This window comes from Typopeltis vanoorti, chromosome 21, assembly GCF_054136105.1.
Source record: "Typopeltis vanoorti isolate ZY-2024b chromosome 21, IOZ_Tvanoo_1.0, whole genome shotgun sequence".
Lineage (NCBI taxonomy): Eukaryota > Metazoa > Arthropoda > Arachnida > Uropygi > Thelyphonidae > Typopeltis > Typopeltis vanoorti.
This window is the reverse complement of record NC_143569.1, coordinates 86,805,056-86,831,708: the sequence shown is the minus strand read 5'-3', so window position 1 is coordinate 86,831,708 and position 26,653 is coordinate 86,805,056. Positions and strand designations below refer to the sequence as shown.

Genomic DNA, 26,653 nt, shown 5'->3' with positions numbered 1-26,653 from the left:
GGCCTTGAGCATCAACTTTTCCAAATGTAGAAATTATTTAATTTTTTTTTTCACTATTCCTATTTCCAATTCATCGGGAGAAAGTCCTTTCTCTGTCTTATAAAGAGTAAAAAAACTACCTAAGAAGCACGATATCAGAAGAAACGTATGGCTGAGTACTTGAGTGGTAACGGTAAGACACGGTCTGTTTTCCGGGAGGTAGAATGGGAAGGGTGCTTGATGCATTGGATAAGAGAAGAAGTTAGCAAAAAAGTTGGTAGTGGTAGGTAGCACGAATGATCCGACTGGTAACAAGAAGAATGTAAGAAGGGATATCATGAGGCTGTTAAAGAGAGTGAAGGATAACAGTGCGGTAGGTAAGGTAGTTAGCGTGTTGCTCAGGTATGATAATGATGAGTTCAGAAAGCGAGCGAAGATTTCGAATGGTATTATAGAAGAGTGTATGAGGAGAAAGGAGTTCATTTTGTGAATGTGTAGGATGAGTTTGCGGAGCAGATAGAGTTGTCTGAAAGAAATGGGCAACATATGAATGGGTTTGGTGTGAGTCAGTTGGAGAAACTGTTGCTGCAAGAGAAAATAACTGAAGTGAATGTAAGACTTGAGAATGCAAGGGGGTGTTGAGAGGAAGGTAGCCACGTTTCAGAATAGAGGGGTGAGTGGTGCGAGAGAAGAGACTAAATAAGAAAAAAGGAACAGGGGAGGAAGTTAGATGAGGTTTCAGGAGTAGATGTGTGAGTGCACAAGAAAAGATTAAGACAGTCAAGGATGTGGGGGGGTGATAATTAGGTCTGGGGAATGGTATAGTATCAGTGATGATGGACAGGGGAGAGGGTATAGGAATCATGTCCAAGAAGTGGGTTTAGTGCAACTTGTTATAGAAACAGAAATGAGCTAGTGTGTACGTTTATAAATGATAGAAGTATTCGAAACAAGGGAATGAAATTATAGCGATGATAGAGTTCATTCGCCCAAAAATTGCTGGTATAATTGAGACGTGGTTGAATGAGGATGACATTCTGACAGGAATAGAGATGGAGAGATATGCAGTCTTCCGCGAAGACTACAAAGCAAAAAGGGAGGAGGAATGCTATTGATGATGGCAGAGGAGTTGTGCCCATCTGGGGGGGGGGGAGATGGAAGGAGCAAGTAGTGACAGTGGTTTGGAAGCAGTATGGTGTGAAGTGGAGGTGGGCAAGATGAAATGTTTGATAGGGTGTTGCTATAGACCTGGTAATGTGGAAGGCAGTGAGAAGGAAATGTTTAGACAAAAAAGGGTTATCCTTATGGGCGATTTCGATTATGGTAATATGACTGGATTGAAGAGACGGCATCAGGAAACAAAGAAAATGGATTTCTTGAGTTTTTGAGCGACAACTATCTCATGCAGTAAGTAACAGAGAGTAAACGAGGATCGACGGCCTTGCATTTGATTATTTCATTTTTTTCTTTTGCGGAAAAAAGTTATATTTATATAAAACTATACGTGATTATTACAAAATCAAGAGGAAGATTGCAGCGATATCATGGAATGAGGAATTGCATGGAAAGGAAATCAATGCTACTTGGTCTCTACTCGGGAATTATCTGGCAGAGGCAATGACTGAGTGTATTCCAACGGTCAGGAGATTAAGTAAGGTAGATGTAAATTGGATGCCTAAAGAAGTGAAGCATGCAATCTGAAAAAAAAAAAAAACATTTTGGAGGTTGCACAAGATGAGTGGAGATAATCAATTAGATGAGGAGTACAAAGAGCAAGCAAGGAAGGTGACTCACTTAATAAGGATATCAAAAGTGCGATAAGAGCAAATGCCGCTAAAAGAAATCCGAGGAGTTTTTTCCATATATATGTGGCCAGTAGAAGGAAGAATGGTCATGAAAGGATGTTATTGATTAGTAATAATGGGAGGATGATAAACACTAAGGAGGATATAGTATAAATGTTAAATGAGCAGTTCATTGAAGTATTCCATCCTTGTGGTTGTAACATAATACAGAACTTGAGAGCAGTGGGAATGGGGGAGAAACCACTGATGGTAAGTGAGTAGGAGGTACATGAGGAGTTGAATAAACTTAATGTCAACAAGGCCATGGTACTCGATGGTATATCACAGCGTGTCTTGATTGAGAAAATGTTCCAGGGAGTTAACGACAGTTTTAGTGAATTGAAGGAAGAGGGGAGACATGATCGAGAATATCTGGAGACAGGGAGAGAATGAGAGGCCATCCCTGGAAGCTGCATAAGGTGGGTGTAAGCAAGGGGGTGAGGAGTATATTTTTGCATGGAGAGCGGTAGGTGATTGGAATTCATTGCCTGAGAGTGTGGGGAGTGTAGGGATAGTGGATGCATTTAAGTTGGGGGTAAGATGAGCTGTGCATGTGAGAGTGGGACGATGAGTCTCTTGACTCCATGGAGAGGTAGAGGTCTGTTAATAATAATAATACTTATGAAATTGAATTTATCCACTCTTCATTTTGCAGCAAGAATAAATCCTAAATAACTCCCCCTCAATTTCTTAAAACAATCCCAATTATAAAATATGAACATCTGAAAATTCCTTTAATTTTCCTTATAAAATAGCGCACTTCAGATGATTCTTAACCTTTGTCTTGAGCAAGTTTCTTATACAGGGTGGCACATGGAGAGAGGGAGAGAATGAGAGGCCATCCCTGGAAGCTGCATAAGGTGGGTGTAAGCAAGGGGGTGAGGAGTATATTTTTGCATGGAGAGCGGTAGGTGATTGGAATTCATTGCCTGAGAGTGTGGGGAGTGTAGGGACAGTGGATGCATTTAAGTTGGGGGTAAGATGAGCTGTGCATGTGAGAGTGGGACGATGAGTCTCTTGACTCCATGGAGAGGTAGAGGTCTGTTAATAATAATAATACTTATGAAATTGAATTTATCCACTCTTCATTTTGCAGCAAGAATAAATCCTAAATAACTCCCCCTCAATTTCTTAAAACAATCCCAATTATAAAATATGAACATCTGAAAATTCCTTTAATTTTCCTTATAAAATAGCGCACTTCAGATGATTCTTAACCTTTGTCTTGAGCAAGTTTCTTATACAGGGTGGCACATAAGTCACAAAAGGGTTGAAAATGCGAATAACTCTTTTGATTTTTAATTTTTTTTTTCAGGTATTCTAATGAACATATGGAAAATTAATCACGGAAAATTTCACAACCCAATAGCGAACTAAATTCGCGCAATTTTATTTTGAAAAATCAGCACAATTTTGACGAGTAAATAATTTCGCCAAGATTTGCAATTAATTGGCCATCACGTTCTCCAGATTCAACGGCTCCTAACTTCTTCCTATGAGGATTATCTGAAGGAAAATGCGTATGTGAACAAGCCCCAGACAATCCCACAGCTGAATGGGAATATCTGGGCAGGAATTAGGGCGCTGAAGCCAAAAATATGAACAGCTTTAACAAAGAACCACCCATCTTTGTAAAGCCAAAAATGGAATGCATTTACGAGATGTGGGTTTTTCATAACTAATACAAAAATCACGGGGTTTTTATATTTCATTATCAGTGGCGGCTCCTGTCTTGAAATCGTGGGGGGAGCTGCAACTTTCGAAATATACATACACACTGTAAGTACAGTGTATACGTGTTTGGATAAAATATCAAAATCATGGTAAAAATTTAAAAAAAAATTAAACATGAAAAAATATTGTTTATTATCGATAAAATTATACCGTTTGGTATAATTCAAAATTACTTAAAAATAAAATCCATTATCATAACCCCAATAATGTTCTAAAATAAAAACTATAACAAATGTTATGTCTTCAATTATAATGTCCAAATATTTAAAGAGACGGAGTAAACACGATAAGCACTACGAACACTCTACTACTGGCGCAAACTGCATATAAACAACAGTGGAACTGCGCGACGGACAGTGCCGCATTAAGCTAATAGCTCGCATCTCACTATGACGTGCATATGCTTGCGCGCGTAGCAATATGGCACTGTGGTAAACACAGTGCTGCTAACGTCCTTCGCCCTCTTAAGTGCTGCAAGATGGATTTTTATTATTTTTTATACAAAATAAGAGAATTATGTAGGATTGTTGATGATAAAATTAAATATTACAAGCAAATATAAATAAAATAATAAATATATTTATGTATCGAGAAAAACTGGGGTTGCTGCAGTTCTGTAGTGCCTATGCACGAGCCGTCCTTGTTCATTATAACAAAAAATTATAAAACATAATTAATAAATAAAAAAGTTATGAAATGTTTTAACCTTCGTGACTTATGGACCACCCTGTACTTGATTGGATTTAATATTATGAATTTTTAAGTAGTTAAAAAATCTTTTGGGGTTTCCTTGACTATTGTTTCAGGAAGGAACTGAGTATTCTTTTTGTGAGTTTTCTAAATAAAACGCCATCTGAAGAAGTTCACCAAAACAGCATTAAAAAGGACACACTTTAAATGAAGCATCATTAATGAGATGTATCTTCAGTTGCATTTCTCTATTGTGCGCGCGCATGAAGAGCGATAGATGGAGATGCTTGTTTGAGGATGGAGTTTTTTTTTTTTTTCCTTGAACAAACAACAAACAAGCCAAGAGGGTGCTTGACTTGACCTTGACGCTTGTCTTTCTAACAGTTCATCAGGCTATTTCCGGGTGGTGTTGACCGACTGACTGCCCGAGTCTACCTTTTGCCCCAAATGACGTCATGACTTTTTATCTGGTATCCATATTACACTGAGAAGCTACTGAACCTCTCTTGCAGTTTGTAATATTGATTCCTTTTTTAGAGACCTTTGTTAAGTCCATTTTTAGTTCTTCTGGGTCTCCCTTATCCACAAAGGCGTTAACTGGCGTTGCCATTAACAGGTAGGTGGTTGTAAATGTTTCCGGTCGTAATGAATTAAATGAACAAACTGGAATATTAAATAGACTGAATAAGAAGATAATCTGAAAGTTAATATGATAAATATACCGGAAGTGCACATCTTGAAAATAGAGGAAGTAAAATTTCAGTATATCAGAAGCGGATCTTAACTATCAAAGAAAGTACACTTCCTGGAATACCTGAGCTATCCTTCCGATCTGTTTTACGATACTTCCGGTATATTTAGAATGCATCTTCCGCTTTATTCTTCTGTAAGAAACCAGAAATACTAGCTCGTAGGTTTTCCTCTTCAACATAGAACTGTGTGTATTTTATAGCAGCTGAAATAGACGCACTATAAAGTGATTTTTAAACTCTATTTGCAGGTGTTCATTTAATTACTGAAGCCAATAAAATGTAACTTTCAAATTTTTATAATGTTTCTGTTTTTTATAACTTTTAATAATAAAATAAATAAAATGAATAATAATAAAAAAAAACTAATTAAGTACATAAATTAACATTTCCAACTCCTCAATTTAAATTCAAAATAAAATAAATCCTTATAGTCCTTATATAAGGACTGGCTTAAAGGGGCGAAACAAGAATGCTTTTTATCTTCCCCGTTATCTGTAGAGGACAGTGTAGGGATAAGGTATTATCGAGCTATTAAAGCTCTGATCATGGCAGGAGGGTAATAGCAATAGCTGAGCCTCAGTTAGAACTTCACTGGCTACAGCATTGCCACCCTTACCCTCCAAAAGTATTAATCACCGCATCTCACGGTCGATTAATCACGTCTTTTCTAAAAAAAAAAAAAAAAAGTTCCATTCAAAACACCTTGATTAATTATTTTATGATTTAAAAAAATAAATGGTATCTTTATATATTATAAATATGTTCTGCAAATAAATGGAAAAATAAAAATATTTATTTTAAATTTAATAAAGTATTACAGTTTTCAATGAATTATATATAATATTTTCATTTTATTTATAAAATTAGACTTCAATAATGATCGATTCGCGTCTAGGTAGTAATTTCCTTAAATTATAAACGATCTTTTCATATACGAGTATGTACATCCTAATTTTTTAAAAATAAGTTAATTGTTCTCCAATGACTGCGAACAATTTTTTTTTTTTAAACATGCATCTCTAAAAAAAGTCGGTTTCATTAATCGAATGGGTTCAAGGTGTCCATTATTGGACTCTTATTAACGATGAAATGGAAGTCAGTATGTTTTCTTTTTAAGAATAAAAAAAAAAATGTATTTTATACTTGTGTATTGTTTAAATAATAATAAAATCATTTATTCAATATATCAAAAAACTTAAGAATTCGAAAGTTTTGTTTATTTGGCAAATTATATAAATTATATAAAGGCATTTTGCAGTTTCTAATATATTAGTGTAAACATTGAAGAAAGCAAGTAGACACTTTTTGTGTTTTATTCTTCTAGGGGGAAATCCAAAGTATTGCAGTTCGGTTACGAGTGGTAGGTGGGGACTATGAGATATCATTTGTTGTTGACTGGGCTCTTCATTGCAGTGATAGAGGTAAGTACACTTCGTTACTGAAAGATAACATTTTAGGCTTCAGAGAATTCTTTTCATTTTTATTTTCTTTTCTTTTTAATAATGCCGACCACCTATAATATATGCAAACATTAATTGTAGAGACTGTTTTGTTTTTTCTATCAGTATTCATTAAATATCAGATCAAGTTTTTTTTTTTATGAGCAATGCAGCATAATACTAATAACTTATTTTTATTCATTATATGAAATAATTCTACCACTAAGTTATGGAATAATTGACATTTTAGGATGTATCCAGTTTGCCAATAAAGGAACGTCCATTTCGGACCCCTCTTCTTGGAGTAAGTATTCACTAAAGAATTTTCTCCTCTTCCTCGTTTTTTCCATCTTTATTTAAATAATCACCGACTATATATACATATATAAAATCATTATTATAGACGCTCTCTTTCTATATATATACACAGAAATTCTATAATAATGATTAAACAAATATTATCTATATGTATGTACCTTCTAGTTTTCTTGATTTAAACATTTGATAATAATTAAGTATTTAATTAAAATAAATTAAAAATGTAATAAAAAAATTATAATATGATTAAACATTTAATAATAACTAAAAATTTGATATTTTAGTTATTATTAATGTTTAAATATTTGAATGCTTTAGTCCTTATAAGGACTGGCTTAAAGAGGCGAAGCAAGAATGCTTTTCATCTTTCCCGTTATCTGTAGAGGACAGTGTAGGGATTATTGAGCTATTAAAGCTCTGATCATGGCAGGAGGGTAACAGCAATAGCCGAGCCTCAGTTAAAACTTCATTGGCTACAGCATTGCCATCCATTACCGTCCAAGGGTATTAATCACATCATACCTTAGTCCTTATAAGGGCTGGCTTAAAGGGTCGAAGCAAGAATGCTTTTCATCTTCCTCGTTATCTGTAGAGGGCAGTGTAGGGATAAGGTGTTATTGAGCTATTAAAGCTCTGATCATGGCAGGAGGGTAACAGCAATAGCCGAGACTCAGTTAAAACTTCATTGGCTACAGCATTGCCATCCCTTACCCTCCAAGGGTATTGGATTGAATGTATCAATCACCGCATCTCACGGTCGATTGATTCCTCTTCCCTGCCATATGTAAACCTTTTAAATTTCAATATTCATTCTATTTTTTTGGTGTTTTAGAGATGAACAAGAATGATTTAATAAACATTTGATATTTAATTTTATTATTTTAAGTAAAAAATAAATATTTACATGCCTTTTAATTTTCTTTATTCAATCTATTTTGATGTTATAACAGATGAACAGAAAAATACAGAAATTGATAAACTGGCCGCTCAAAGATCACGTAAGTATTCTTATTTAAAATTTGGTAATTTGGGAACAGATTACTTTTTTTTTTCCCGTCTGCAAAGTTTAAAGTAATAAACAAATTTTTCCTTCCGATTAGACGAACATATTCCGATTTAGTCTTTTATGAAATCGTTTTATAAACAGCATCTTGTCATTGCGTGCATTTGCAAAATCATCTGTTCAGTTTGGAAAAATACACCAACATGATGACGTAATTCCAGTGTGGTCATAACGGTTATAAAATGCTTTTAAATACTTGAAGTTTCTGGAACGAAATCTTCCCACTTGGCTTCGCTAATGTGTGTCTGTAATGTGCATTTGATAATGCTAGTTTGAGATGGCGAAAAGCCGACGTATATATGTTTAATTTAGTTTGTACGTTATTTATTTTCATCTCAGTCGTACGTCATTTTATCCTAGAAACTTGTACATGAATCACTACAACAGCTACGGAAATTTCAATATGTAAATACAACGCTGTACTTTCTCGTATAGAAGCAAGCTGATTTGCTCTGCATCTCATAACTGTACAAATGAGTTTGAAATGTATTACTACATAGTTTGTTTGCACAAAATGACGTGATGAAAGCTGTTATCTGAACATTACTTCAAGGTTTCTGTTGACACGAACTCTTCAGCACTATAGGGCAGCTCACAGTTAGGAAACGCTATTGACGAAAAAGAACAGAGGCTTTTCAATTCCTTTTCCAACAGTTTTAGATGATAACTATAATAAGTTTAGTTTAATCCTTTATCCAAGTGTAAGCAAACAAAGTTTGCGTCTGCAAACTTTGCAAAAGTTTGCAAAGCACATCTCCTTGCGGACGTGTATAATGCTATGCATTAAGGGAAGGGTCACTACCCAGATCGGTGTCGACCTTTATTGAGGTCTCATCAGTAGAAACTAGACCCAGAAGTGGTGATTGTTTGCTTACACTTGGATAAAAAATTAAACTAAATATACAGGATGTCCCAAAATTCACGCAAGATTTAAATTTAGTGCCATTTGCGCGGTCAAGTGTTGCCAACGAGAAAAAAAAAGACATTGTGACAGCTGACAGTTCAGGGTTATTAAAAATGATCACACACAGCAAAGAGAGTTCGTTGAATGGATTATGGAACAACAACAAGTGGATGCTTATTTTTCGAACAAAATCTTCAGCGATGAGGCTCATTTTCATCTTGATGGCTTCGTTAATCGACAAAATTGTCGCATTTGGGGTTCAGAAAATCCACGAGTGATTGTTGAGAAACAAATGCATCCACAACGTGTCACTGTTTGGTGCGGATTTTGGACTGGAGGCATCATCGGTCCATTCTTCTTCGAAAATGCGGCTGGTAAGGCATTACCAGTTAATGGTGCTCACTATAGCGACATGATCATCCAGTTTTTTGTGCCTAAATTGCAAGATATGGATGTGGACGACATGTGGTTTCAACAAGACGGTGCCACATGCCATACAGCCCGAGAAACAATTCACTTACTGCATGAGTCATTTCCTGGTCGTGTAATTTCCCGTTTTGGTGATCAGAATTGGCTGCCCATATCATGTGACTTAACGCCGTTGGACTTTTTTCTTTGGGGTTTTTTGAAGTCTAAGGTTTATGCCAACAAGCCCACGACCACCCACGCCTTTAAGGAGGAAATTGAGCGCTGTATCAACGAAATTCAGCCACATTTATGCAAAATGGTCATGGAAAATTTCGACAGAGTGCGTATGTGCCAGCAAAGCCGTGGAGGCCATTTATCCGATATGCTGTTCCATGCATAACCCTATACTGTATACTTTAAATCAATAAGAAATTACAATTTTTAATCAAAAACCTGTGTTTTCTATCAAAATTACTTCTTGCGTGAATTTTGGGACACCCTGTATAATCTATAGTCTAACGAAGTGAAAAAAAAACCTCCAACATTTTTCTCTGAATCCAGAGTAATTTAATAATAAGATGAGACACCTTTTGGCAACTCATATAAGTAAATATGACCTCTCCATTGCTTCTGCCTTAGTATCACCACTTTTGGGTCTGGCTCCCACTGACGAGATCTCAATCAAGGTCGAAACCGGTCTGGGTAGTGTCCCATCCCTTAATGCATAGCAGTATACATGTCCGCAGGAGATGTGCTTTGCATTGTGGGAGATACTGAGACAAGGAGTGATGAGAGCTTGGTGCACCTTTACCACGAGTATCCTGAAGATACTTCAGGCGCAGCTTACACTTGGATAAAGGATTAAACTAAATTTATTATAGTCTAACCAAGTGGGAAAAAACTTCCAAAAACTTAGATGATAACTCTTATTCTTATAATGATAAATTGCTTCCTTCATAATGAACAAATGGATCTGATATCTACGCATCATCTTTTCAAGATCTTTATCATTATTAGGCTATATAATTTATGCAAAATGTATCTGTACTGAGCTATGGAGGAGGCTCACCCGGACATACCTTTTTTCCTTTTATATATTTTTCTCTTCGTCTTTAAGAGCACATGCTGATTTACCGTGTTCGAATCACGTTTAGGTTGGGACGTGAAAAATCTTGATTTACAGAATGAAATGGACTTTTCAGCTTAGTTAGTCGTTCTTATGAGGAAGGTTTTTTTCGCCCCTCAAAATAGGTAACCCACTAGAAAAACACGTGCAATTTGCACAGCACATACGATACATTCGCCTTAGTAGTATTCGCTGATTCGGCAGTTAATTGCAAACACTAGCCAGTTTCTTTGTGCATTTTATGAACTTTTAAATCTGTGGTTTTTCTTTTTGTCTGATATGAACTTGTATACTCCCTTTAATGTTCTGAGATCTTTTCAGATACGAAGTTGGTTGGTTGGACTATAGACAACATAGGATTTCACTCTTTTTCATAAAAACATGATGACGATATCTCGCCGAAACTTTTTCTTGATTTTTATGAGATTAAAAATATCACCTTACACAGGAAGTTGCATGTTTTGGGTTATACCCCCCCCCCCAGGCATCAATCATTTTTGCACTCATGTTTTCGAGTACGTTGGGGTTGTTAACTTGTACGTGATGTATCAGGTTTATTGCTGTGTTCATCCTTAGTTTTTCTTAGCAGCAATTTGGCTAGTAAGCTTAGTGCTATATGGATGTGAAAGCTGAATTATTAAGAAAAGTCAGAAAGCAAATTGATTTATTTGAATTATGGATGTGGAGTAGGGGTTTTCGTTTTCTGCATTATTGAATATCTTAATGTGGTTTAACGTATGATAGAAGATATGCCAGGAAAAACGAGACATTCCTTTTGTGCATACGATCATTCTAGACAATCTTTGCTAAATATGGTCAACTTTTGATTTTACGAAGACTTCTTCACTCGCATCTTCTTTGGGATCATAGAGATGTCTGTTGCTGCATTTATAGGTGGGACATTTGAAGTGTGGATGATATACAGAGTCGGACTTACTGTGTATAGATGTTGTGGTTTCTTCACTGTAATTTACCATCAACGTCCTATTTTACACCTTGAGAAAGTTCAGGGAATGCTGTATCATAATACGATCTGCAGTTACTTCATAAATTGAGCTTCTCAATCATCCAGTAACGAAAGAGACTGAGAACCTTCTCAAAAGACCTTAAATGTTCTTCGCTTTCTAAAAGACATTCAAAGAACAGTAAGCTGGGTGGTGGTCTCACACTGAGAGATGCAATTCATCTCCCATCTGTGGACAATCACAAACACCCATGCCTACGGCGGGATTTGAACTCGCAGACTGTTGGTTGGACAGCGGATACGCTAACCACTCGGCCACTCATGTTGGCGATTTATTCGTCTTCAAGAGGTCAACAGCCAACTTCTATATGTGAAGAGAGCTAGATTTTTATTTCTCTATACCAAAGAACAGATTCCTTGATCACGGACAAGAAACTTGGCATCATAATAACTTTATGTTATCTTTTAGCTTAATTTTATCTACGTGATCTGCTGTCTATCGTATATTTTCTGACACTAGTTTATGTGATAAAAAAAAAGAAAAAGTTAGATGGTCTCCACATGAGACTAACTCACCTTCGAAAGTCATCAGAAGGGTTCTTCATGTCATAAACGAAATTAGGCGTCAGGTATTTCAGGCCGATGGGTATTGATGTGGATTGCGTTAAGGAAGCACTCCGCATAGTGGAATATAAAACATATTAGAAGTATCTAAAATACTGATAGATCAGTTCAGCTGATATAAAATTCTAATTGGTAGATTTAAATATTTCTAATTTAATAAAAATGAATAATTCCTTTAAATAATAGCTTATTAAACAAGATTAAACATACACAAAAAATTATTCATAAATAAAGTATTTAATACTCATTTATATTTATTTACCTAGTTATTCATTGTTTAATTTTTATTACTGTGTTCTTCGCTACTGGCTCTCTTGTCGTAGAGAACTGCGACAATCAATAAAAGATAAAAAGAGGAATAAAAGAAAAGAGGAGAAAAATATTCGGTGCATGTGGAGTTGGAATATACAGGGATGTTGGGAGATTCTCACTCGTATTTTTAAAGGCCAAATGACTTCCCAGGTAGTCGAGGAGACTACTGGTTAACCAAGGACTACCAGTGTGGATTTCTACGGTAGATCTTGGCCGTCATGGTGGGCGGCTTTTTTTTTTTTTTTTTTTTTTTGAGCTTCTCCACCATTGCAGATTTCCTCAACCTCCGTTCTATCCATGTTTTCTTTCCCCTGTACATAAATGGCTTTCTGGCATTGGCCAATAATCTTATCTACAGTTTTTCTGATGATAGCACCATTCGGCCTACTCATTTGAGAAACCACGCATTGCAAAATATCACCAACTTCAAAATCTTCGATATTGAATCCCACAATGTGGGATTTAATATCCCCTTAATTTAAATAAATTTATAAATAAATCATATAAATTTATAAATAAATTTATTTATCGCAATTTATAAATTGCGATAAATAGAAACAGCATACATCTTATGTATGGCTGTTTGCATACAAGTGGGGGGGGGGGGGGGGGAATAGAACCAATTTGGGGTATCCGGTGAGCTCAAGATTCTTCTCATGTCTTTCAGTTGTAAGGCCACAAAAGACATTCAGTGGACTGTTCCTGTTATGTTGTTACATAAACAACATAACAGAAACAAAATAAGTAGGACAGATGGGCGATGTCTCCTACTTGTTCTATTTATGTTTTTATACACTTCAGAAAGGCGCAAAGATTCGACCAGTCATCTTTTTTTTTTGGTTGTAATACATCATATCACTATTATTGTTGTTTATTCTTATGAGATTCTCGGCCAAGAAAGTTAAATTTAAGTAAGTGGGCTAAGCATTAAATACTTCGGAAGCTATGCTCTAGCGCCAGAATATGAGTTAAGACATATTTTGCTCTCTCTCTCTCTCTCTCTTCATCTATCTGCTGAAATCCAGGTGTCCAGACCTTCTTACAGTAGAGCGGATGTTGAGAAGTATATTGAAGAACAGAAATAAAGTGTTCTTTTTGAATATGTCTTCATTCGATCACTGAGTTATCTTAACCACCTTTGCGTTGCATATCTTGAACTTCAACTCCCCTGTTCACTAGTACAACTAGATTCCCACTCTCGTTAATATACAGGTCATGTAGATACCACTTGTCACTTTCATTATCTTTCACTCTGTTTCTCTGTACATTAATATTTGATGTCCGTCAGATAACACATTCTTATCCATGTCATCGGCACTCCCAACCACCATAATTTATGTAAATAAAGGCCTTTGCAAGGTACAATAGTCACTGTGTAGTCATTGCCCTTATCAAACTCAGTTGTCACTTTATTATAAAAATTTGATTACATAGTATACTAAGACAAGATTTCCTCTTAACAAAGGCATGTTGTCTCTAGAGCTGCATGCCTAAGACTCAATGCTTAATATCCCCAAATAAATAAAGTTTTATTTATTCAGCTTTGGGTCTTTTATTTATTAGGTCTTCCCCATCCCCGTAAGCTGGGTTTTTAATTCTTGTAAATTCCATTAGGTAAATTCCATTCTAGATCTGCAAAGGAAGGGGTTAGTAAATCTTTGAAATCGCAAATAGAATTTATTACTATTTTTTTTTCCCCTTTGGCATAAACTTAAATTTTTAATTCTGCGACTCGGAAAAATCGGTTGTAGAACACATTCATGTGCATAGAAATAAAAACTGTTAGGATTAGAAAATATAGCCTCTCCTCTAGAACGTCGCAGGAATGCACTCAACATAGGCGATGGTGAAAGGAGTTATCCACCAATTTCGAAAAAAAAAAAAAAATAGGGATTAAAGAGTGGCGTCTACTTTGGTGAATTAAAAAGCGATAGAGGATTTATTTAAAGAACTCTTCTGCTAGAAAATTTTATAAATCTTTATAATGTTTTGTATAGTAGGTACCCTAAAATCCCATAAAACCTTAGAGCTTCAAATAATGTAAATGCGTCACTAGCTAGTAACTTTTCCAACACCATTTCAGAAACATTAACTCGTCTGTAATTCGCTTCATACACTTTGGCATCAGTCTCATGCAGGGTCACTTCTTACGATCATTTATAAGAGTTACGTTTATTTAATTTTCGACGTTTTTTTAAAATGTATTATTGTTATATTAAAACTTGAGTAAAGATTCGACCCCCTTTTCTAAAAGCCTTTAAGTTCGAAGTTTTCCTGTTTTGTAATATTGGGAAAATCAATGGATTAGTTATTTACCTACTACATATTAACTAATATATTAATTTAACTGTAATACAACTCTTTCAAAATTATAGCTGATCATCTATGGAGGCAACCCAAGCCATACTGAAAACGGAGATCCAATTGTGGAAGGTGATATCGTACTCCCAAAAGAGATTCTCGACACCCACGATGGACTGTCAAAGAAGGCATCTGTCTTCACTTCAACTCGATGGAATAGGGCTCAAGTGTATTACACCTTCCATCCATGTAAGTTTCAACCTATCACTGATCTTTAATTTATTCAATCCAAAGAAGGATAGCGCCATCTAGTATAGAAAAATCGAATTATTAATGTGATTTTTTTAAAAATCTTTTCTATTTAAAAATTATATCGTAAACCAAATGTTTCGTCTTTTTTTCTCTTTCATTTTTCTTCAGCTGTAGACAGCAAAACACGAAGAGTGATAGAAGAAGCACTGAAACACTGGGAGGATAATACCTTTGTCAAGTTTCGTAATAGAAGAAGAGCCGAGATGTGGTTTATTCGTTTCCGGAGTGATTTCACTGGGTAAGGATATAGTTGCAATCAGGGACCTGGGGACCCAAACGGGTCAACCCTGTTTGCAATTTTTTTTAATCTTATACAATATTCATTTTTCTTTTAGCGGCAGTTTCGCACCACACATCAATATAACAAAGAAGCAATGAACAAAATTATGATAAAAATAATATTTATTGAAATTAAACAGGAGGTTTTGAAAAGTTATCTTGTTAGCCTGGTTAAAAGAGAATTAAAGCATAGATTGAATAAATATTGTGCTATACAGCTTCAGGTCGACGAATACAAATTTCGGATCCAAGCGCAGTTCTTTACCTTTCTCTCACCCGGAAGCATAAAAAACCGTGTAAATAATTGACTGTATTTTTGTTCCTGTAGAATCTAAATGTATAAATGAAGTAATAAGCAGGAATTTTATTTTATATATTAAGTACATAGGCGCTCATTTGTAGTTAGTGATGACAAAGGAAGTGGTGCCATCTAACGATCAACCTTAGAACTGAACAACTGAACAGTTTTGAGAAGTGCTTTTCCAACGCCTATGAATAAGTCATTCAAGCGAGTCAGAGCATCAGTATATCTTATTATACTGATGCTCTGATTAGTATTCTTTGCATTCCCCATTAGGAAACAAGTAACTCGTTGAAGTTTGGATCTGTTAAATGTAAGCATCAAATTAGTATTATTTAGTATCAAAGGGGCACCAGTGTCGAAAGGGCGCCAATGGCAGATTATATTTTACAAATTATCAAAATTTTCACACTATAAAAGGAGCTTATCTATGAATTTATGAATGGCGGTTAAAACCCTTCCACATGCTGTTCCTCATATAGTTTTATTTCCTAAATTATCTCCATATAAACAAAAATTTATATAAAAAATTGTGTGTTTTGGGTATATTTTCTCAAAATTGAATTTAAATGTATACTTAATATTTAAATTAACTTCATGAAGATCAAAACTTTTTTTATTAAGTTAATTTTCATAAATTCCGACTCGCATTGTGCACAAATTATTATTATTATTATTATTATTATTAACCATCGATGAAAAAAAAAAAAAACTCAATTACATCTCTCCACAAAACAGACAAAAAAAAGATGAACATTAAGAACTAGAGGGCCTACCGGTGATCATGTTTCAAGTTCTTGAATAAACAGTGCGCGCGCGCGCGCGCGGTTACAAAACTACTTACAAAAATATATACTGTAATTATTATTTAAATTAAGGAGATATTAAATCCCACATTATTTCAAAGCCGAATAAGAAACTCAAAGACAGAAATCTGATCTAAGTGTTGGCTCACGCTTGGACTCGCCGAACTTTATATAGTTTCTATATTTGGCATGAAACTCTTAGATTAGATTTCTATCTTTGAGTTTCTTATTCGGCTTTGAAATAATGTGGGATTTAATATCCTCTTAAAAAACAACAACAACAAAAAAAAACAGCTAATGCCTTTTTTGTTCTTCCCGTATAGGGAGTAGACGAAGTCGTTTTTAAGCCCTATCTAACTTTTGGAGACTGAGTGGGCAGTTCAATCTCCACTGGTAGCCAATCAGAGATAGCTGGCCCAAGGCTATCACTAATTAATCGGGATGCAGTGAAGAAGGCGGCTAGTAAGTGCCGCCATCTGGTGGTCCCTAACCCTAACACAATATATTTAATGTCTGAAAATAGTGTGGGTTCGACGGCCCATTTTCTTGAGTTTACGGGACGAAAAACCCGAGTTTCCGGAGGAAAAACCCGCTAGCCCGTGCCAGACATCGATTAACTCTGGAACCGGTCGAGAAAAGGCTTAGAAAAAGTTCCTCTAGTCGGCGACTAGATTCGAACGTCTTTTGTCGTGCGGTCAAGCGCTGCAGAGGGCAAACTCCACTTGTATAAATATGGTATATGTAAATAGCGCTCTACTGAGCTACACAGGCTCCTTAATATCCCCTTAATTTAAATAATTTTTACGTCGCCGGATTCTTAATGTTCATCTTGTTTTTGTCTGTTTTGTAGAGAGAGAGATGTAATTATTGAGTTTTTTTTCAGTCGATGGTTAATAATAATAATAATAATTTGTGCACAATACGAGTCGGAATTTATGAAAATTAACTTAATAAAAAAAGTTTTGATCTTCTGGAAGTTAATTTAAATATTAAGTATACATTTAAATTCAAGCCTCTTGGCTCTTTATTTTAAATAAATTATACTGTAATCTTTCAAAGCTTGTTTCTCGACCGTATTCGAATTTTAGATGATTTTAGAATTTTAGCACATGCACAGTTAATGTAGCTAGCGTTTATGAGTCTGCTAGTTCCTCTTAGTTTGTGTCCTGACCGAAGCTTTTTGTAATAAAATATTGTGCTGAAGTTTTCTTTTTTTTTCGGGTTACTAATTCGTTGAGAGTAGTCCATGTTTGCTTAATGTTGTCGTTATATTCCATGAATTTTTGGAAGTAATAGCGTCTTTTTGCCCTACGAAATTTTGTTGTTAGTTTATTTCCTGTGTTTTTGTGTAAGATTTGTAAATGTGTGTTACTGGGTGACTTTTTTTTTCCCATAGATTTTCTTTTTCAGTAATAGTATTTAGTATGTCGTCATTTATTCATGAATTGTTGTCTGTTTGTCGCCTCGTCTGTGTAGGTTTTGTTGCTTTTTTTGTATATTTCTGTGAACTTTAGTTGAAAATTCTCGTATTGTGTTACAGGATCGTTTATTTTAAGTAGAGAATTCCAATCTGTATTTTTTACTTGGTTATCGACGATGCTCTTTAGTATGATCGAGTTTTGTCGACTTTTGTGGTGGTAGGGGGGGGGGTAGGAAACGTAATAAAACGAAGTTGAGACAAAGTAGTGATCGGCAATTTTTACGTTAATTACTGATGATGTATATGTATGGATGGGAGTCCATATGTTGATATGATCAATGCATGATTGTGTTAGTGAGTATTTCTTCTCTTGTTGGAGAGTTAATGGTAGGATTTATGTTGTACTGACTTAGTATATCAAGATATATGTTAGTGGTTGAAGAAGCGTGGTCAAGAGTATTTATGTTAATGTCTCCTTTTATGATGAGCTTGTGTGTTGTACGCGCTTCGATGCCGCTTAGCCATGTTTCTAATTCGTGAAGAAAACTGAGTGCATTATTATCTGGGGGTCTGTATATTGTGTTTATTGTGTATTTGATATTATGTTTGTGGCTATTTGTGATTTCCAAAATTAGTGTTTCCGCATGTTCGAAGTGAGTTTGTTTTTCTGTCACATTGTATTTTTCTTTGATAAATGCCACAATGCCACCTCCTCTTTTGTTTGGTCTACATAAGTTGTAGGTTTGATAATTATTTATGTTGCATGCGTAAATTTCTATGTCGTTTATTGCAACTTCGGTCAATATTAGCGCATCTATGTTTATCATGGTATAATTGAGCTGTGTTATCAATGTAAGCCAGTGTTTTATACTCCTTATGTTTGTGTGTATGATAGTGAAGTTGGTGTTGGTGAAAATGTTGTCTGACCATTTCTTCAAAGAGTCAAAGAAGTTTATGTTGTCTGACTGGATATGTTCGCCTATGTTTGAGATCTCCATTATATAGTTTTTAAATGAGTTCTAATCTTATTCTTAAGGATGTGAAAAGTTAGTGTTTTATATTGGTAGGCTGTGTAAGTCGGATTCACTTGTAATTATGTATACTCGAGTGTTTTCATTCTTTCTCAAAAATATCTGGGAATTCTTTGTCCACAGGAACTTGTAATTTTTCTCTGTTTTTGCCTTCCTTGCTTGGTATAGAAGATTTTTGAAGTATGGAGTCCAGTGTTCCGTTATATAGATTAGTGTTGGGAGTTTCTTATCAGTTAGGATCGTTGTTGTCGGCCTTGCTTTCTTGCTTGCTGTAAGAATGGAGTCTCTCAGATTTCTGTTGGTAAAACGAGCGATGATTGGTGACGGTCTCGCTTTATTTTTTTGTGGGCCTCGGTTGATATAGGTGATATATGTGGTTGCGATTTGAATTCCAATTTTGCTGCCGATCAGTTGCATTATGTTGCTTAAGTCTTAGGATCCGGAAGCGACTTACCTTGATGTGCGTCGTTACTCTTCTTTGGTGTCTGGTCTTTGTTCTTCGTTTTCTCACGGCACTGTTGACATCGCCATTCGGTCCGTTTCATGGCTCCTTTTGCTTTCCACGTGCTTTCTGAGATCCCTGAACAGTGGAAGTGTTGTTTTTTGTTACATCCGGAACAATACGGCCCGTCCCCTTCATCGCTTAATGGCTTATTGCATTTGTTACAGCTCATTTTGCTTGAACTTCGCAGTCTCGGTGAACTTTAGCCTTTCTTCGCGTTAGCGACTATAGTGCGACTTTTAAAATGGCGATGTCCTTTGTTCTTCGTTGGCTGGTGACTGCAGTACACTCTATGAACTTCCAACACTGAAAATTTGAATCTTACTTATCCGATTTTGGTAATTTGAACGTTCCTGTCTTCAGCGTGACTAGTAGAATTAAATAGTAGCACTTTCAAGTTAGAAAGATGAATTAATTAACACTTTAAACCTATAAAACCAGGAGCAGCGGACAGCGTAAGTGCATCCGTCTGCCTACACAGCGCCCTCTGTGTAGGTCACAATTATAATATATATATAATATAATAACATAATATATATAATAATAATAATAATAAATCAGCTAACACCTATGTTGTTCTCGTATAGGGAGTAATAATATATATATATACTGTATATATATATATATATATATGAAAGGAGATTAGACAATAAGATCGGGATTGATTCATTCAATCCAATACCCTTGGAGGGTAAGGGATGGCAATTCTGTAGCCAATGAAGTTCTAACTGAGGCTCGGCTATTGCTGTTACCCTCCTGCCATGATCAGAGCCTTAATTGCTCAATAACACCTTATCCCTACACTGTCCTCTACAGATAACGGGGAATATGAAAAGCATTCTTGCTTCGCCCCTTTAAGCCAGTCCTTATAAGGACTATATATGAAAATAATAATAATATAATATATATATATGAAAATAATAATAATATATAATAATAATAATATAATATATATAATAATATATATATATGAAAATAATAATAATATATAATAATAATAATATAATATATATAATAATATATATATATATGAAAATAATAATAATATATATAGTATTTTCAGTGAATAAGTGTTCCGTGAAAAATTATCAAAATTCATACGAGCTTGGAATGGTTTTAAATGCTGCGACAAGTTCAAACATGCTTGAAAATCAGGTGCGCCTCACTTTGTGTGTGGATTGTGCTATTAAGGCCAGCATGCGCTGGCCTTGACTCAGCCGCCCGCGGCTGTTCACACCTCCGAGCGGGAGTGAAGTACGGAAGTATCTATTCTAGGAAACGTGCGGTCACAAGCAAGGTTGATGCGATGCGGCCCAGCGCGCTTGTAGTGTGCGCTGTCGTAATTTTGAGACACAACCTGCTGCGTCGATAGTGTGTGCTTAGCTTTATATTGAATACGAGAACGATAATACTCGACTCTAACTAAGGTGTTCCGTTAAAATTTCAGGATTTGTGAAGTGTTCCATCGTAGGAAAAGTTTCAGAAACTCTGCTATACTGTATGGATCTGAAACATGGGTAATGACTAAAGAATCAAGAAAACGAATTTTGGCATTTGAAAGAAAATTACAAATGAAGAGCTCTATCGGAAAGTACAACCAAAGGAGAATGTAATGCAGAAGATTATACAATGGAAGCTGCAATTATTTGGACACATCTGCAGAATGAGTGAGGACCGAAAGATATATTCATGTCTGGTATTATGGATGGTGTAAACAGAAGAGATAGACCAGACAGAAATTGAATAGACAAAATATAAAGGAGTGGTGTGGAATGGGTGTACAGAAACTGCGACCATGTGCACTGGGCAAAAAAAGGGGGAAGAAGATTGTTAAGAAGGCATCGGAAACGAACGGGCAGTGAGCCAGTGGTTCGTGACGATGATGATACGAATTTATGTTTCGTAATTAGTTATGATGAGAACACGAAATATTCAGTGAAAAGTCAAACCAACATTTCAGAAGTACCCGCTGGGTCAACAGCCAGAACTGGTAACTTGAGTATTTTTGTCACATCTGAAATTGCAGATGTGACAAAAAATCATCCGTATGAAGAAGTCGGCCTTATCTCACTCTATCTGTTTTTCTTTCTCTTCTGACTGTTGAATCTCAGAGTCACTTTTATACTCTAAACTCCAAAGACTAATGAGGAAAAACTTGAACTTAGACAAATACCAGTACATTGTTAAATTTCTGGTATATAGTATACTTAAACCTGCCACAAATTTAGGGATACAGTACATAAAATATTTCTTTTTATTATTATAATGAATATTATGATATTTTAATATGTGATTTATATAATTTTATGGTATTTTTATTTTGATGTGTTGCAGAATTCTCAGCACTAGTGCCTCCTTTATATCTCTAAAAGCATTATAGCCTTATTAATAATATTAATAATAGAAACGTTTTTCCTCCTGACTAATGTTGAATTTTATCCCTATTTTAAACGTATTGATGCGACAGATTATTGTCGTATATTTCACAGATGCTGGTCTTCTCTTGGAAGGAGACTTTTACCTCTTATGGGCCAAGATCTGTCTCTTGGAGAACGGTGTGGAAAGGTAATTTTCAAAGTTTAGTGGTCAGGCAATCCGAAAATAAACTGCAAATGTGTCAATTCCTAATAAATAAAATAAAATAAATATTTAAATATAAAAATCTGAAAATATTTATTTAAAAAAATAAACATAAACAAAAATACTTTTAAAAAAGTCTGTAGGTTAGAGTTTACATGTGGCGCCCTCTGTCGTGAATTCCAGAAAACCTCAATGAAATTCTTGATAGAGGGCTTTTTTTTTTATTAAAGAAATTATTTAATAATCATGATATCTGTTCCAGAAATACGTTGTGATACACGAAGTTGGTCACGCTCTTGGCTTCGACCACGAGCAATCTAGGCGAGATAGAAATCAATTTGTGAAAGTTCTATGGAGAAACGTCCGACTTGGTGGCATTACACAATTCTGGAGAGGACTGGACAACCCTCATGGAATAGAGTACGATCTCACATCGATAATGCATTATGATCCGATGGTGAGCGTTTCACTTTTTCTTTTTTTTACACATTCATCATAAATGGTATACAACTGAAACTCACCTAATGACATATATTTCATTCCACAGGCTTTCAGCCGAGAAGTGTACGAGAAGAATGCATTAGTTTCTCTCAATCCTCATTACCAATCGCTCATGGGCAGAAGACGAGATGGTCTTAGTTTTAGGGATCGAAAATTAGCCAATATGATCTACAATTGTGATGGTGAGTATACGGACATTGCTCTTCTTGTTGAAATACTTTATCTCTAGAACGGTCTGTCATATACTCGTACTTGGTAAAATAACATAAAATAAAATTTAAAAAAAGAAAGAAAAATGAAGCTTTATTGAAGTCTAATCGAAACACTAAAAAGTATGCTTAAATGTCAACCTTAGAGTTAAGCCTAAATATTAGGCTTAACTAAAAGTTACTCCTGATGTGAAGCCTAATTAGGCCTAACTCTGCTTTTGAAATGGAAGAAGGAAGGGCATCTTACCTGTCAATGAAAGAAGCTCTGAGTGAATATAAGGTGCAAATTTACTAATTATCACGTGTTTTGTTTGTTTTACAGAAGGCTGTCCTAACAAAGGAACTACATTCTGTCGAAATGGTGGCTATTTAGCTCCGTACAGAGATAACGATCAGTCCTGTCCTTGTATCTGTCCGCCGTATACATCTGGAGAACTCTGCCAAACCGTAATTGGAGACTATTATGGTACAGCATTTGATATTCAAATCGAAGTTATATATTATATTAGCAAATTTTGTTGTGCATTTGTGCTATCCAGATGAATTAAACAAAATTTTTAAACAGTGGTGTATGATATCTTCTTCACGACTGACCAGGTTTTTTTTTTTTTTTAGGTCCTCTCCCATGTGGCGGAAATGTAACAGAGCCAGGGGTGATTGAAACGCCAAATTATCCAGAAAGGAAATATCCCAATGAAAGTTGTAGCTGGTGGATACAGGTATGAGTATAAAGTCAATGATCAGTAAATTCAGAGCAACAGAGAAATCTTGACAATAAAGTAACGAGACTGATTTTTTTTGCGATATATGACAAGTGAAGTGATGCTTATGTGGCTCGTCAGTTGAAGTACTATTTATTCCTTCGTTACGCACACTCACACTAATAAATAATAATAATAATAAATGAATAAAAAATTAAATCGTAAAAATTTAGAACACGAGTATTCACATTGTTTTCGTCAGAGGTAGTGTCCATAATGAAGTTCCTCTACATCAAAAGGCATTTGCATAATTTATTTATTTTATTGTCAGATTGAATTAGTCTAGCATTAGGCATAACTCTATTAGTCATTATTTCCTTTTTCAGTGTTTTCCCCCCTTTTTTTTTTCTTTTCCCAACCAGGCTCCACCAGGTAAAGAAGCAGAAGTGGAATTTGAAGACTTCAGTTTCCATCCTCGCTTCAATTCAACTTATAGTCTTTACTTCGAACGCTGTGTCGATGAATTTGTGGAAATTCGAACATCTGATTTATACGATGGGGAAATGTAAGTAAATATTTGATGGCGGAACTCAAACTTTTGAACAATGGTTAAGACGAATAGGGCTAAATTTTTTTCTGTATTTTAATATATATATATACTAGGGGGCTACGCCCACCTGGCGCCTACGGCGCCAAACCCCCCAGTTCCGGGCTGGTGGGCAGGTTCTCCTTGAATTCCGATGACTCGACACTCAGGGTAGTCCCTGAGTTTCAAAAAACGTGACATAAAAAGGCTTATCATTATATGTATATATATAGGGTAGATATATAGATGGAAAATTGGCCCTAATTTTTTTTTAACCCCCTTCCCAGCTAGAGCCTCGTGCACCTATACTCTTCTTCTTTTTCCTTTCTAGGTTTAATAGGCAAAGTGGCCTGTTCCGGACTCAATTCCATCTTTTTAGGGGTCTTCTCTGCATCGGGTACCTTTTGGGTGGTAATTTAGAATTTGTTTAGGTATTCTGTTTCTACCCATTCTGAGCACGTGTTCTTTCCATTTTTCTCTGTAGCAAATAACTGTTTCATTTAGGGAGTTTGTAAATCCAAGTTTATTTTCTGATTTCGTTACTTTTAATTTTGTCCATTATTGTGACTCAGTTCTGCGCAGAAATTTCATTTCGGCTGATTCAATTCTTCTTTCATCTGCTTTTTTTTATTTATTGTCCATATCTCACTACCATAAAGTAAGGTAAGTTTAGCTACTGTATTGTAGATTCTTATTCGTGTGTTTTTGTACAAAAATCGGGTTTAAAAATTTTATTTATAATGTCTGTTACTTTTAAAAAGTTTGATGGTTTCGGTTCTATATCTGCTTCGTTTTCATATGACATCGTGCATCCTATTTGAATATATTCACTTGGTCTATTATTTTGTATTACTATTTTGCTTCTTATTGGGTTAGCACCTTTGAAGGCCATGACTTTTGTGAATTAGAATCCCTCTGCGATAGAATCTCACTTGAGGACTTTTCAGCAGAAAATGAATCTTAGAGGGAGGTAACACGGTTTTTGTTTTTGGAAACTTTGTTTTCTGTCTTATAAATCTCTCAGGACAGACAAATCTGGAAACAGCCAAACCACACGCAATTAACAGACAATATACTATCTTATAGCTTTAAAATTCACTTATTTTTTATCTAAATAATAATAAAAAAATCATCTAACGTGTTTTATTCTCCAAAGAGAAAAGGCAGGGCTCCTTTAGTCATAGCTAACTTTTTTGAATACAAGTAGGGAGTCAGTATCTATCCTTCAGCGATAATCAGCAGCCCAAGTTATAGAAGAAACCCTAACAATAACATTAATGCCTGTAATAGGGTGAGCTATAGCATTATAATAAATACCGGGCCGCACTTACGTTTCCCGAGGAGCTAGTGCTCCAGGTCCCTATCTGTTTTGGGCCCCCCAGCTGGAGCCTCATGACTATGCATAAGTACGGCCCTGAGTAAATACTTTACTATAATTATTATCATTAGTTATACTTTGTATTTATATGAATTCATATAAAAGTGAATATTAGCTTTTCATTATTATTTAATTACTACCTTTTTAAATGGCGAATTTTCATTTCAATTTTAAAATGCGTTTTGCAAAATAAGTCTAAACATAATCTAAATATATAGATTCCTGTTAGATTATTTTTGCCCTTCCATATACACATATAACAACTTCGTTTTTATTGGACAGATGTAATGAAATCCGATATTTAGGAGTACCACTGGACAATGCCACTTTCAATTTGATGAACTTTGGACATTATAAGAGGCCAAACGATATCAAATTGTACGTTCCAGATTGACACTAAATAATTAATTCAAGTGTGAGAATAAGATTCAAATTGCATTTTTTTAATATGTGCCTGCGGATGCTTGTTTACATTTATATAGTTTGTCCTTTTTTAAGCAACTTTCACAAGAGATTGTAAACCTCTTGTGGTGGTTGGACATAATTATATGACATATAATCAAGGTTCTTAATTTCCTGTGACCACCAGTGAAGTGATTTTAAAAAAAAATCTGTTGAAAACTGTATATTTCAGTTATTACTTTGCTGTTAATTTCTTTTGGACTTTTTATTTTCGCATCCTTATCTTAAGTATACATCTGTGAATTTCGTGGTGGAAATAATATTACATTTAATTTAAAGAATAAATAAAATATGACTAAGGTATACCGCCAAAAACTATTGACGTGACATCCTTGATGGACAGCGTTTCCCTATCGCGGCATTTGTCCTTTAGTTTGTTTGGGTCCTAATAGGATCTAGGAGTCGATACCCAATTCTTCAGTCGAAAAGCTTTTTAATAAGGGTGTAGTTCGTCTTGTCATATAATATCTAATACAATAAAGTGCAATTTGCAACAAAATCATTGGATGCAAATGGTATAGTAGGATAATATTTATGACATCTAAACACTGTATCTAGTAGATATGTTTAATACGAATTACTGATTGTTATTTGTTTATTTATAGGTTTTGCGGTACCGACATTGCCCCAGGAACCAAAAAGTATTCCACCAATGGGAACTTGCTCATCCTCATTCTTGCTGATGACTCAATGATAGGAACGGGTTTACGAGCGAAAGTGAACTTTGTTTGATTGTCAATGAATGGAATAAATTATTTATATTCATTTTATTTGTTGTAAATGTGATCGCTTTCTTCTTTTCATATGCAGAATCGTCAAATAATCTGATTGAAGATCAAAATTGGTGATGAGCTACTACAGCATAGTGACCGTGTCGTGTTAATTCTTTAGGATAAAGCAACAGGACATTGTCAAATTTTACTGGATTAAAATCTCGTCTCCAGCCGATGGTGTATATGTAGAATCCCACGAGAAAAGAAATGTCAAGAGATACTATTTGGTATGACGCTAATGAATATGAGTTCGTTTCTAGACTTTTTTTTTTTTTTTTTTTAGGCGCCATCGTTACCAATTAAACTGCATGGTCCGTTCTTACATTATCAATTCCATTACATAATTTCTCTATT

General features: G+C 35.2%; 1 protein-coding gene across 3 annotated transcripts in view; it reads left to right on the top strand.

The window, feature by feature from the left end:
• Positions 1 to 26,296, top strand: part of LOC150095078 (blastula protease 10-like) — a 47,396-nt gene extending 21,100 nt beyond the window's left edge. For 2 of the 3 annotated variants that reach the window (XM_090411397.1, XM_090411396.1), the window contains exons 2-13: positions 6,324 to 6,420; positions 6,689 to 6,742; positions 7,707 to 7,754; positions 14,533 to 14,707; positions 14,879 to 15,008; positions 21,599 to 21,674; positions 21,952 to 22,146; positions 22,237 to 22,372; positions 22,722 to 22,865; positions 23,015 to 23,118; positions 23,523 to 23,665; positions 26,132 to 26,296. In XM_090411397.1, coding sequence (XP_090267523.1) covers positions 6,373 to 6,420; positions 6,689 to 6,742; positions 7,707 to 7,754; positions 14,533 to 14,707; positions 14,879 to 15,008; positions 21,599 to 21,674; positions 21,952 to 22,146; positions 22,237 to 22,372; positions 22,722 to 22,865; positions 23,015 to 23,118; positions 23,523 to 23,665; positions 26,132 to 26,258 — 1,380 coding nt within the window. In that variant the 5' untranslated portion in view covers positions 6,324 to 6,372 and the 3' untranslated portion in view covers positions 26,259 to 26,296. The remainder of the gene's footprint in view (positions 1 to 6,323; positions 6,421 to 6,688; positions 6,743 to 7,706; positions 7,755 to 14,532; positions 14,708 to 14,878; positions 15,009 to 21,598; positions 21,675 to 21,951; positions 22,147 to 22,236; positions 22,373 to 22,721; positions 22,866 to 23,014; positions 23,119 to 23,522; positions 23,666 to 26,131) is intronic. The other variant, XM_090411398.1, reaches the window with a different exon arrangement.
• Positions 26,297 to 26,653: the final 357 nt, after the last annotated feature.